General features: G+C 38.0%; 1 protein-coding gene across 4 annotated transcripts in view; it reads left to right on the top strand.

Moving 5' to 3' along the window:
- SYNE1 (spectrin repeat containing nuclear envelope protein 1) overlaps positions 1-13,118 on the top strand; it is a 524,167-nt gene that overhangs the window by 456,506 nt on the left and 54,543 nt on the right. For 2 of the 4 annotated variants that reach the window (XM_023206133.1, XM_023206131.1), the window contains exons 1-3: positions 3,626-3,782; positions 8,865-9,023; positions 12,535-12,701. In XM_023206133.1, the coding sequence (XP_023061901.1) occupies positions 8,958-9,023; positions 12,535-12,701 (233 nt within the window). In that variant the 5' untranslated portion in view covers positions 3,626-3,782; positions 8,865-8,957. Of the gene's footprint in view, positions 1-46; positions 203-3,625; positions 3,783-5,885; positions 6,009-8,864; positions 9,024-12,534; positions 12,702-13,118 lie in introns of those variants that run through there. The other 2 variants (XM_023206132.2, XM_026454397.1) reach the window with 2 other exon arrangements.

Below are 13,118 nucleotides of genomic sequence, written 5' to 3'. Positions count from 1 at the left end.
TTTTTTTTTTTTTTTTTTTTTTTTTTTTTTTTTTTTTTTAATTTAGGAATTAGAAAATGCAGTTGGGAGCTGGACAGATGACTTGACCCAGTTGACCCTGCTGAAGGACACCCTCTCTGCCTACATCAGTGCTGATGATATCTCCATTCTTAATGAACGCATAGAGCTTCTGCAAAGGCAGTGGGAAGAACTATGCCACCAGGTAAGACAAGTTCTAAAAATGGAATTATCTTGATGATGGAAAACTGGGAGATGAATTTGAATGTCAGATGGCTTAACCCACATGTGGACCCATCCCATCATTCTTAGTATGGACAAAGGAAGAACACTGTGGTTACTACCAGAACGTTTCAGATGAATATATTTATATTTTGCCACATTTTAAAACAACTTAAACTAGATTCTTTTCCTTTCACTTTCGCTGGCTGGTATAATATTCTTAAGAGAAAGCACCATGTTATGGTTCACATTTGTGATTTTGCTGGGTGGATATACTTGAAACATGAAAAACTGTTGTTGCATTTGTAATATTAGCTAATACTGTGGAGCTGGCTTTGTACAGGGAATATTTATTATCACTCTTAATTTACTGTAGTTGTTTCCTGGTAGTTAATATTCATTTATTTTTAGTCATACTTTATTCATTTATTAAATACCTTCTATGTGCACAACATCTTAAAAAAGATTCCAGATTGACTTTGAGTTGGAAATGAAAGGGAAAGATTGGTGGAAAGGCAGCGAGAAGACATCCTAGGCAAAGAGGAATAACAGATTCAAAGGCTCATAATGAACAGACCCAAATGCCTTGAGGTTATGCTCTTCAGAAAGTGGGGCCTTGTCTGTGTTGTTACTTCTGTACCCCAGGTGCCCCTGCCTGGCACAGAATAGGCTGTGATATATCTCTGTTAAATGGATCAGTCATCTTAATTATTGTGATGTTAACAAACTGTAATAAATGTCCCTACCATCAAGTTTAAACTTGATCTAAGACTAAAATCAGTCTAGGAGAATGTGTACGGTTAAGAAGAAAACCAGGCATAAACAGGTCAAAACAATGTATAAAACTGTATGAAGGACCCAGGTGTGGTGGCTCATGTCTGTCCTCCCAGCACTTTGGGAGGCCAAGGCAGGTGGATCACCTGAGGTCAGGAGTTCAAGACCAGCCTGGCCAACAAGATGAAACCCCATCTCTACTAAAAATATAAAAATTAGCCAGGCATGGTGGTGGGCGCCTGTAATCCCAGCTACTTGGGAGGCTGAGGCAGGAGAATCGCTTGAACCCGGGAGCTGGAGGTTGCAGTGAGCCGAGATCGCGCCATTGCACTCCATCCTGGGCAACAAGAGCAAAACTTCGTCACACACACACACACACATACACACATACACACACAGAAAAAAAACTGTATAAAGATGTAAGCAAGCTAAGGTTACTGTGGATGGCAAAGAATAAAGGAAATGTTTTTTGAGATGGATAAATTTTGAATTCAGTTTTGAGAAGGGGAGTGGAGGAGATAGATTGAGGGGAGGAAGCAAATGATCACGCTGACAAGGTGGCAGCTGGAGCAGAGGGCCTGGCTGGAAGAAGCTGCTGTGGGAAGACTGAGGAAGGGGCTGTTGAGAGGGGACTCTTATGTCCCTACTCTTATGTCCCTGCCAATTGTACTACCCTGGGATCTCTTTTGTCTCCCATCCTCCACATTTTCTCTAACTTAGGGATGCTTATCCTCATCCTTCAGGAACCATGAAACAGAGTTTAAGAGGCTCAGAGCCTCTTGATTTATGTGATATTAACAAGAAGTGTGTTTTCAGGAAAATTTCTCTCTGTATATTTAGGTGAAAACCCAGGTTTTTCTCAGTCCATGGACTAACAGAAAGCTCTGGAGCACACGTGGTAGATGTGTGAGCAGTTTCCTATGGATATATACTTTTTAAAAAGGGGGACACATATAAGAGATGGCTTTCACCAACATGTTAATGGTTTGAGTTCAAAATGAATTTAGCTACTTTCACAAAGCTTCATTTTTTCAGTGAACACAATGAGAAATTTACATGGAGTTACTCATAGAGGGTAGTAATGTTCATCACAACGCTTGATTCATTTCTGCATTCTTCAAACTGAAAGCAATACCTTACCATACAGTAAGTCATCCTACAATTTTGCAACGTAAAGACTTTATCATGATGTATCAAAATGAAAGATATTTGGTGGGAAAAATTGTGGGAAATTATCACAGCAACCTTCAGTTACCTTTGTGAGCCCATTCATCTGTTTTTCTTAATTTTAAGAAAAGTCTAGCACTACCTGCTCTCTTAATATTTTTTAGCATGTTGGATGAATTGGATTAGACCAGATATATTGCTTTAGCTAAATGATGCCTATGAAGCCTTCAGAGAGATATTTTAGAGATTGGATCCTATTTGCTTCAAACCTGCCATTAACTTCCCTCCCCAAAGACCTGGATTATGCCACTCTTCCTGCTGACACTGTTTCTTCTCTTCTAATTTTCTTCTTCTTCTTTTATTTTTTATTTTTTTGATACGGAGCTTCACTCTTATTGCCCAGGCTGGAGTGCAATGGCATGATCTCGGCTCACCGCAAACTCTGCCTTCCAGGTTCAAGCCATTTTCCTGCCTCAGCCTCCCGAGTAGCTGGGATTACAGGCATGCATCACCAGATCCTGCTAATTTTGCATTTTTAGTAGAGATGGGGTTTCTCCATGTTGGTCAGGCTGGTCTCGAATTCCCGACCTCAGGTGAGCCACCCACCTCAGCCTCCCAAAGTGCTGGGGTGACAGACGTGAGCCACCACACCCGGGCTTCCCTTCTAATTTTCTAACCTGTTTTCTTTTACATCCTGCAACCCCTGCAATGTCATTTATGAAATTCTCGGCCCTCAGTATGTTCTTGGTCCTCTGAACTCTCATTTCTCTTTTGGTTGTGCCATAATGTGGCATTGTATTATTATTCTTTTTAATGTTTGTGACCTCATTACAAGAATATGAGGACTTTGATATACAAAGGCCATTTCTTTGTATCTCCAGTGTCTACAGTAGCTAAGTGTTCATGATGTGTTGTTTATAGTTAAGATGTTAGGGCAATAATGACAAGATTTTGAATATTTTGGAGGTTAAGAAGATTATGGTTATGCAATACTTTTTGATTTAGGACAACCATTTCATAAAAATGTCGTGGAATTATTGTTATTATTAATTGCTAAGTTAGTCATTCATGTGTTGTAAAATTGTTCTTCAGACTTAGATGTATCTAGACAGCTGTCTGAAAATATATTTCGAAAGCTGATGTTGATCATGCGATATGCTGTAAGTAGATTAATACCCTGCACCTGTGAGTAGACTAAGACGTTAAAAAGAAACAGCAAACGGAACACATAGTGATTTTAGAATCTTTCCATGTTGAAGTGTCTTAATGCTTGAAGCTAAAGCATACTTATCTCATATTATTAACACTTCTCTCTGAAAAGTATTATTTAAACCATTGAGAGTTTAGTCATGGGTTTGATCAAGGCGCCAGGATGTAACTCTAAGGGGTACATAGATTGGTTTCTAATTCTTGAGTTAGTTGTTTCTGGTGAATTTCTGTCAAGTATGAAACCACAAAAGGAAATGAGCTTGCGCCTATGTCTCGTTGTAAAAGTCAAAACTTGAGTTCAACCTAACATTATCCGTACTAAGGAGCAAGTAGTCTGTTCCTATTCTGACCGAAGCAGTTGACAAGGAGTCTGGAGTACCTGGGACTGGCGATGAGAATGAGGGAGAGAGGCCGTGAGTAAACATTGCAGGGCAGAGTTAATATATTAAAGTATCTGTTTTCAAGTAGATACCCCAAATGTTTTGTTGTGCCTGTGTACAGCCAGAGCTTCTACTTGTTTTTATTCCTGTTTTGGTTTGTAGATTTGTGTGTAATTCTAGCTGAAATATAAGTATATGTCATCATTGTAATTGCTCGTTGTTTTGTCAAAACATCATGGTAAAAATATTTCAACCAGAAAAGGATGTATTTCCTGTTGAGCTACTGCACACTCTGAAGGTTTTAGCTGGTGCTTCTCAACTGTTGGCAATGCAATGTATTTGTGCCCTTGCAAAAACATAAATGTGTGCTAAGCTGATAAATAATTTAAGTTTCATTTGAATCCAAAGAAAGAGATGGTAATGTTTACTTTATATTTAGTATAATATAGTAATGCTTACTATATATTTACTTTAATATTTAGTATATAGACTAAATATTAGATGTACAAACCAGAAGGACGATGCCATTGCCCTTATGAATGCACATCTTTTGAAAAGCATGTGGCCTTGGTTTGCACCCAGTGCTTGTAACCTCACTGTGTCTTTTTTAAGGTATAACTCCGTGGTAAGAAAATGAAAGCAACATTTTCATGGTGTGTGATAAACACTAGGGATATAATATATATTTTATATATCTATCTATATCTATCTATATCTATCTATCTATCTATCTATCTATCTATCTATCTATCTATGTATAGTCCAGCTGCTTAGTACAGATATTGAATACATGAGTGTCAAGGGAAGAAAAAAAATTTTAAACTTAATTGATGCCCTGAAGTCATGTATAATAGTACTAGTAGCTACAGCACAGTAATGGCCAGCTGTTGTCAGGTCTTTAGTATATATCAGTCAATGTATTTTTTTTTTCCTTTTGAGACAGAGTTTCACTCTTGATGCCCAGGCTGGAGTGCAATGGTGCGATCTTGGCTCACTGCAACCTGTACCTCCTGGGTTCAAGCAGTTCTCCTGCCTCAGCCTTCTGAGTAGCTGGGATTACAGGCATGCGCCACCACGCCCGGCTAATTTTGTATTTTTTAGTGGTGATGCAGTTTCGCCATGTTGGCCAGGCTAGTCTCAAACTCCTGAGCTCAAGTGATCCGCCCGTTTCAGTCTCCCAAAGTGCTGGGATAACAGGCGTGAGCCAGCGCTCCTGGCCTTATCAGTCAATTTCTTAAATTACTCTCTTGTTTGTATAATGTTACCATATTGATAGGACAGTACTGGGGACAAAGAGACACTTGTTTACTACAGACTAATGAATTTTTGGAGCAAACATAGGAATAATTTCCAAATGAAAGGAGTAAGTCGTAGAGAAAATGAGGGACCTTGTCCTGGTCGTGCAGTTAGTCAGTGATGGATGAACTATTTTTGAATCTTAGCTGCCTCTGGATATTTAATCATATTTGCACCCCATATCAAACACTCAAACTTTGCTGCTCTTATCTTGTACTGATTCTAAACGAGTACCCCAAATTTGTCCGGCTTTCACATTCCTTGTCTCTGAAATGGGGATAATATTACCTACCTATGAAAGTAATAAGTAATATTTTTCTGTTATGTGGCCATCCTCCCTGCAGATATTGGTGAGTACAGGCCTAGAGTTCATTCTTGGCTTATGGCCAAGATTTGGGGGAAGTGTGAGGAGTTACTTGTTCATCTTCAGTCTGAAGGGCAGGGGTTTCGATTCTTTTTTTTTTTTTTTTTTTGTCTTCTCACTCTGTCACCCAAGCTGTAGTGCAGTGGCATGATCTTGGCTCACTGCAATCTCCGCCTTCTGGGCTCAAGCGATTCTCCTGCCTCAGCCTCCCGAGTAGATGAGATTACAGATGCCTGCCACCACATCTGGCTAATTTTTGTTTTTTAGTAGAGATGGAGTTTCACTATGTTGGCCAGGCTGGTCTTGAACTCCTGGTTCCCGTGATCTGCCCACCTCGACCTCCCAAAGTGCTGGGATTACAGACATGTGCCACCACGCCCAGCCTTGATTCTTAAACAATGATTACTTTGGGCAGTCCAAATACTAAAAGTATAGTTTAGTTTGGCCATCAATTGAACCAGGACTTTAATTACCAGCCAGACTCCTGACTCTTGCTGCTCTGTGTGAATGAAAGGGAAGAGGCTGTATTCACCAAAGAGTTCTCAATCTGAGAGATCCAGCAGAAGATCAGAGTGCACGCGGCCCTCAGAACTAGAGGGGTAAGGGGTGCTGGAAGGATTGTGTTCTTCGGTGCTATTTGGGGTACGGTGTAAAGTGACAAAATTTGTCCCAAAGTGTTAAATCTGTTAAATCTTAACATGTTAAATCTGTTAAATTTAACAGTTAAATCAAAACTGTTAAATCTGTGTTTCCTTAGCTTTTTCCATTTCTAGTAGGACCTATCCCAAGTGAGTTCACTGCCGTTTGACTGTTCTGTATTATTCTGCCTCCAAAAATCTCAATGAGAAACTAAATTATACTAATGGGGAAATACTTAGTATGTTCACCAGTGTCACCCAACCCAGAAAAACTTTTATTTTAAAAGATCAGAATTGAATCAAAAGAATAAATCTCTTGTGGTTGCCTTTCAAAATTTATGGTAGGTTTTGGGGCTCACTCTGTAGGCAACTCACTACGCCTAAGGCCGGCCTTGGGATACGTATCCTGGGCTCCTGGACTAGTTTACAAGGATGTAGAATCACAGATATTTAGGTTTGTGTTATCTGTCTAATCATTAACAGAGCCAATCCAAGGCAGAATTAATAACTAGAAAGTGTGTAATACCTTAGAAATATTTTCATTTTCATTTTAAAAAGGAAATTTGTTTGAAATACGTAAAAAGTAAATGTATTAAGGAAGGAAAATGTCTTAAAACAAAGCATAGCAAAATGTTAACTGTTTGAGCCCAGGTAGTATATAATGAGTGCTTACCAAACAATTCTTTCAGCTTTTCTGTGTCAGAAATGTTTTGTAATAAAATACTGGGGGTAAAATAAAATCGATAGGGACATGTTTAGTGCTGTGGAATGAATAGCGGAATAGCTAGCATTATGACAAAACTGTGGAAGAACATCTTCAAACCTTCTTACCAAATCATATTATGTTTTACCAACATGTAGTTTAGCTCAACTAGAAACATTCCTTAGTATTTCAACCAGCACTGTGAACACAAGAGTATTATATTTTGAAATCAGAAAATTTTAGAATTCTGGAAAGGATAATTCTAGACCTAGAGATAGGAAAACAAGCCCGTTGTATATGTAATGTATAAGAAACTCTCAGAACTCAGTAATAAAAAGGCAATCTAATTAAAAAAGCAGACAAAGGATTTGAGTAGCTAATTCTACAAAGGAGATTTGCAAATGGCTAAGAAAGGTGAAGAGTCTCAGTATTGTTAGCCTTCAGGGAAATGCAAATCAAAACCATCATCAGATACCGCTTCTCATCCATTAGGATAACTGTAGTCAAAAGTGTCGGTGAAGATGTAGAGAAACTGGAATCCTACTGCTGGTGGGAATATGAAATGGGCAGCCACTTTGGAAAACAATCTATAGTGTTTCCTTATGACCGAGAGATTCTACTCCTAGATAAATACCTAAGAGAAATGAAAACATGTATTCATACAAACACTTGTGCACAAAATGTTTATAACAGCATTATTCAGAATAGGCAAAAAATGGAAACAACCCAAATAAGATGAGTTGATAAATACAATGTGGTATATTCATACAATGGAATATAGTCAGCAATAAAAGGAATGAAGTATTGGTACATGCTACAATACAGATAAATCTTTAAAATATGCTAAGTGAAAGAAGTCATAGAAGACTGCATATTGTATGATTCCATGTATATGAAATGTCCAGAACAGGCAAATCCATAGGGACAGAAGGGAGATTAGAACTGTGAGGTAAGTGAGGAGGAGCAGTGGAATAACTGTTGATGGCTACAAGGTTTTCGTTGTGGTGGTGGTGTTGGTTGTTTGAGGTGGAGTCTTGCTCTGTCACCCAGGGTGGAACATAGTGGCACAATCTCGGCTTACTGCAACCTCTGCCTCCTGGGCTCAAGCAACTCTCCTGCCTCAGCTACCCAAGTAGCTGTGATTACAGGTGTGCACCACCGTGCCTGGCTAATTTTTGTATTTTTAATAGAGACAGGGTTTCACCATGTTGGCCATGCAAGTTTCGAACTCCTGACCTCTAGTGATCCGCCCGCCTTGGCCTCCCAGTGTTAGGATTACAGGCATGAGCCACCACACCTGGCTTTTTTTTTTTTTTTTTTGGAATGATGAAAATATCCTTGATTGATATTGATTATGATGATGATTGCACAAATGCTGTGAATATACTAAAAAGCACTAAATTGTACATTTTTAAACAGGTGATTTTGTATGATATGTGAAATATATCTTAATAAAGCTATCATGCAAAGAAAAAAAAAAAGAAGGAAAAGAAACAAAAATAAATAATGAAAACTGCAGAGAAGTAGAGAAACTTGCCTGGAGTTCACGTGTCAGTATGGAGCTGAGCCTCAGGACACCTGCCCCCACTTCAGGCCGCTTCGCTTCGATGCTGCCCTCTCCCTCACTCTCCAGATACCCGAGGCTCATTCTTCCATCCCTTCTTTTCTTCCTTTCCTTCTTCCTTCCCTATTTTTACTCTTTTCTTTCATCTTTCTATTCTTTTTTCTTTCTTTCCTTTGTTTTCCTTCCTTCTTTACCATCTCTCTTTCCTTTTACTTCCTTTCTTTCCTTTCTTCTTTCCCAACTCTTTTCCATTTCTTCTTTCTCTCTTACATTCACTGGTCATGTATCCTATCTATCCTGAACCAACTGTGTGAAGTTACATTATCCAGAACCTTTAATAAGCTAGTGTATATGTGAACCTTCAGAAAACAACTAGAGGATTCAATGTCTCCCACTTGTATAATAGCAAGTCCTGGACTTCAGGAAACAGTGGGCTAAAAAGATGTATGACAATCATTCATTTTAGTCGTAGTTTATTTGCTATTTTCCTTGGGGTGTAGGCTTCTCTCTGATAATCATTTTGCCTATTCTCCTGTTTTAAACTTTTCAGCTCTCCTTAAGGCGGCAGCAAATAGGTGAAAGACTGAACGAATGGGCCATCTTCAGTGAAAAGAACAAGGAACTCTGTGAGTGGTTGACTCAAATGGAAAGCAAGGTTTCTCAGAATGGAGACATTCTCATTGAAGAAATGATAGAGAAGCTCAAGAAGGTATGGAATGCATGGCTACTTAGGTTTTCATTCTTCATAAGGCTTATGTATACTTCTCACAGGTACAGAGGGTGACTTTACTCACAATTACCTTCCTGTCAAAGCAGCAGTATATTTTAAATATTTTATCTTTTTAATATAAAATAAATTTGCAGCCAGGTATGGTGGCTCACACCTGTAATCCCAGCACTTTGGGAGGCTGAGGCGGGTGGACCAAGAAGTCAGGATTCGAGACCATCCTGGCCAACATGGTGAAACCCTGTCTCTACTAAAATACAAAACATTAGCTGGGCGCGGTGGTGCTCGCCTGTAGTCCCAGCTACTCTAGAGGCTGATGCAGGGGAATCACTTGAACCTGGGAGGTGGAGATTGCAGTGATCAGAGATCGCGCCACTGCACTCCAGCCTGGCGACAGAGTGAGACTCTGTCTCAAAAAAAAAGTATCCAGCATAAAATAAACTTGCATGAAAAGACCTGCTTTACATGTAAAATATATAGGATACTTGCAATTTGTGATGAAATAGAGCATCTACTATTCAGTTCAGTATTTGGGGCTCTTAGCTACCTGTTCCGTAGGAATCTTTTATATGTATTATTTTTCTTTCCTTTTTTTTTTTTTTTAGTTGCTTGTGTATTTTTGTTTGTTTTTAAAAAGGTAAAGTCACTAGAGAGAACCTGAAAGAAAAGATTCTTAAGATAAATTGAATTGATATTTTCTCTCTAAAATATGGTTTGTAGACCATAGATAGGAATTAAGAGTTTCCTGATAATTTCGGCTTCATATTATTTTAAAGGTATGTATATATTATCAAATTATTTTACATATTCATTTGGATCCAAAACATTTCTGATGTCTGTATAAAGCTGATCAAATTTACTAGCATTTTAAAATTTTTGATGATTTCCGCTGAGTGCCGTGGCTCACACCTGTAATCCCAGCACTTTGAGAGGCAGGACAGGTGGATTACCAGAGGTCAGGAGTTCAAGACCAGCCTGACCAACACAGTGAACCCCATCTCTACTAAAACTACAAAATATTAGCCGGGCATGGTGGCGCATGCCTGTAGTCCTGGCTACTCAGGGGGCTGAGGCAAGAGAATCACTTGAACCCAGGAGGCAGAGGTTGCAGTGAGCCGAGATTGTGCCACTGCGCTCCAGCCTGGGTGACAGAGTGAGACTGTCTCCAGAAGAAAAACAAAAAAAAAGAATTTGGTGATTCCAGTATTGTTTCCACAGTGTTTGTGAACAATCAGTGATTTTAATGTTATTTTAGTGTGTGCTTGTCGTTAGTACATATCACTATTTAATGTACAATGTATTTTTTGTATTTACTTATTCATTGTCCAAGTGGAGACCCCACTGATCTGTCAGCTTTACAGGAGCATGGGCTTTGTCTGTTTTGTTCATTGCTTTATCCCCTGCACCTGAAGCAGTGCCTAACTTCTCATAAGCACTCAGCCGGTATTTACTACATCAACAAATTGTAGCTTCATTTATTCTGAAAAGAAATACAAATGGTTGTTAAGAAAAATTATTTCTATCCATATGCACACAATCCAAGAGGATTTATCCATTGGATCAATCCAAATGAATAAGCATTTGTTTACTTGGTATTGTAAACCTTAAAATTCTTGGCTGAGATGATACAGATTTCATTTTAGCATCTGCTCACGGTTGCCCTTTGCTAAGTTGCTGGGTGTCAGAGAATGCTATCAGTGAATGATTAATGCACTATAGGTAGTAGAGTAAAATTTGCTATAGAATAAATTTTGATTAAATTTGTCTATATTCTCATTGCTTTTTTTACTAAATTTAGGATGTGTAAATATACATCCTAAACTATGGGAAGTGTGAGAGTGTGGGGAAAAAAACCATCTCTAACAATCTATAATCATAACTTAAAATTTAGAAAAATTTCAGCTTTTCATATAGATTGTATTACATTATTTGGCACAATGTTAGGAATATTATTTAAAATGTTAACTATCTACCTTGTATATTAATAACTCATGGGTTTTTTTTAAAGGGCTTATGAGTTTTCCTCTTTGTGGTGTCTCTTTTGTAAAGGAAAATAACATCAAGGTTTGGTAATTTTGGCAACATAGAAAAAGGCAGTTGTCCACTGGAAAGTACTAATAAGGTGAAGGAAAAAGAAAAAAAAAGAAAAAGGCAATTCATAAAAAAATTGAAACCAAGATATTAGTGTCTGTTGGTATTAACACTAAAAAATAGTTTGATTTTAAAGACAATTCAAGAGGATTATTTTACTATAAATACTTTTTAAGTCTTAAAGTAATTCCTTGAAAGAAACACTTCTCAATAAAATCATCTCAAATGTTTGCTGAAATATTATAATATTAATAAGTGCAAATCAACGTATTGGTCTTTGAATCCCATTGTGTTGAAATAACATAAAAAGGAGGGTGGGCGGGGCTGCAGGCATGACGACAGCAGTCAGCCCTGGAATGGAATAAAATTTTGTTGGTCCCTACCATTCTTTTGGGGCCCTTTGGCTTAGGTAAATGACTTGGGAGGATAGCTCTGTTACTACACTAACTTTAGAGCAAGAGAAGGTTAAAATGTTCACACTCATATAATACCCATCTTCATATATTATTTTGCTGAGAAACTTTTTATTACATAACAGGAGCTTAAGCCAAAAATGAAAAAGTTGATCCTAAAGACTGGATCCTGTCACTGTGGCAAGAGAGTAAGAGGGTCACTGGGGATAGCAGTGGCGGTGCAGGGGAGGGGACTGTCCTTTCATGTCACTTAAATCACACTATTTTGTGCTTATCTCTTGCAAGTAGACCATATGGAGTCTGTCCTCTTTAACTCAAACAATTTAAGAGAAGCTAGTAGAGAAAGTGAGTAAATCAAGAAGGTTTGAAGCCCATCGATTCTCTATAATTAATAGTTATTATTACTGAAAGTTAATTTATCATTGATTTATTTACTGCAGAATACTGACATTGTATAGAGGATAGCTCTTTAAAATGAAGGAACTCTTTTAAAATATTCCGCACAAATAACGTAATAGACACACACATTCACATTTACATATATACATGTATGTCAATTGCATATGTATGTGTGTGTGTGCATTTCATAAGTCTCTCGGCAACTATTTGTATGAGAATTTATTCTAAGTATAACATCAGGTTAGTGTTGAGAGAAATAAGGTATAATTTCCCAATACTAAAATACTTTAAGCTTTATCTTTTATATCTATATTTCATTGTTTTTTAATATATATTTCAGGTAAATAGGAAGCAGCATCCTATTTATTTCGAGAACGTCTATATAAAAATTTAATCCCAACTCTGCATACATACCGAAAATAATAGGCACTGCTAATACTTGTGCACATGGGCTGATGTCCACATGGTATTCCTATGCTCAAACTGTTTCCAAGCAGTAGAAAACAGTAATTATCGTGTTTCTAGTAGAGCCGGACTGGATGCATTAAGAATATGCTTTCTGACCTCTGTGATTGCTATTTATTACACAGGATTATCAAGAGGAAATTGCTGTTGCTCAAGAGAACAAAATACAGCTCCAACAAATGGGAGAACGACTTGCTAAAGCCAGTCATGAAAGCAAAGCATCTGAGATTGAATACAAACTGGGAAAGGTCAACGACCGGTGGCAGCATCTCCTGGACCTCATTGCAGCCAGGTAAAGAGGACCTGAGTCAACAGGACACGTGTAGGCAGCATTTTAAAGCCTTTCAGTCTGCCTTTCATCAGCCAAAGATAATCCAATAAATCAGTCTCTCTTCCTGGGTTATCTCAGCATTTTCAAAACTGTTCGTGCCCCTCTCATAATTGGCACTTTCGTTACCTTGAAAATTCTCCTCTTATTTTATAAATCTCGTGTTGTTTGTATGTAGATGCAAGAAAGAGAGAGAGAGAATCATATCTAAACAAAACTAATTTCCAAGAGAAAATTCTTTGTTTTAGGGCTTCATGGGTTTTCAAACTCCTATCAGGAAGAAACTGCTGACCAGTATTGGTGGAGAGTGTTTTTGTCTGCAGTCGCAAAAAAAAAAAAAAAAAAAAAATTACTAGTTATCAAGGTATGGAAATAAATCTG

Source organism: Piliocolobus tephrosceles, chromosome 5, assembly GCF_002776525.5.
Source record: "Piliocolobus tephrosceles isolate RC106 chromosome 5, ASM277652v3, whole genome shotgun sequence".
Taxonomy (NCBI): Eukaryota; Metazoa; Chordata; class Mammalia; order Primates; family Cercopithecidae; genus Piliocolobus; species Piliocolobus tephrosceles.
The sequence above is the reverse complement of the archived record's forward strand: the minus strand, read 5'-3'. Positions and strand labels throughout refer to the sequence as shown.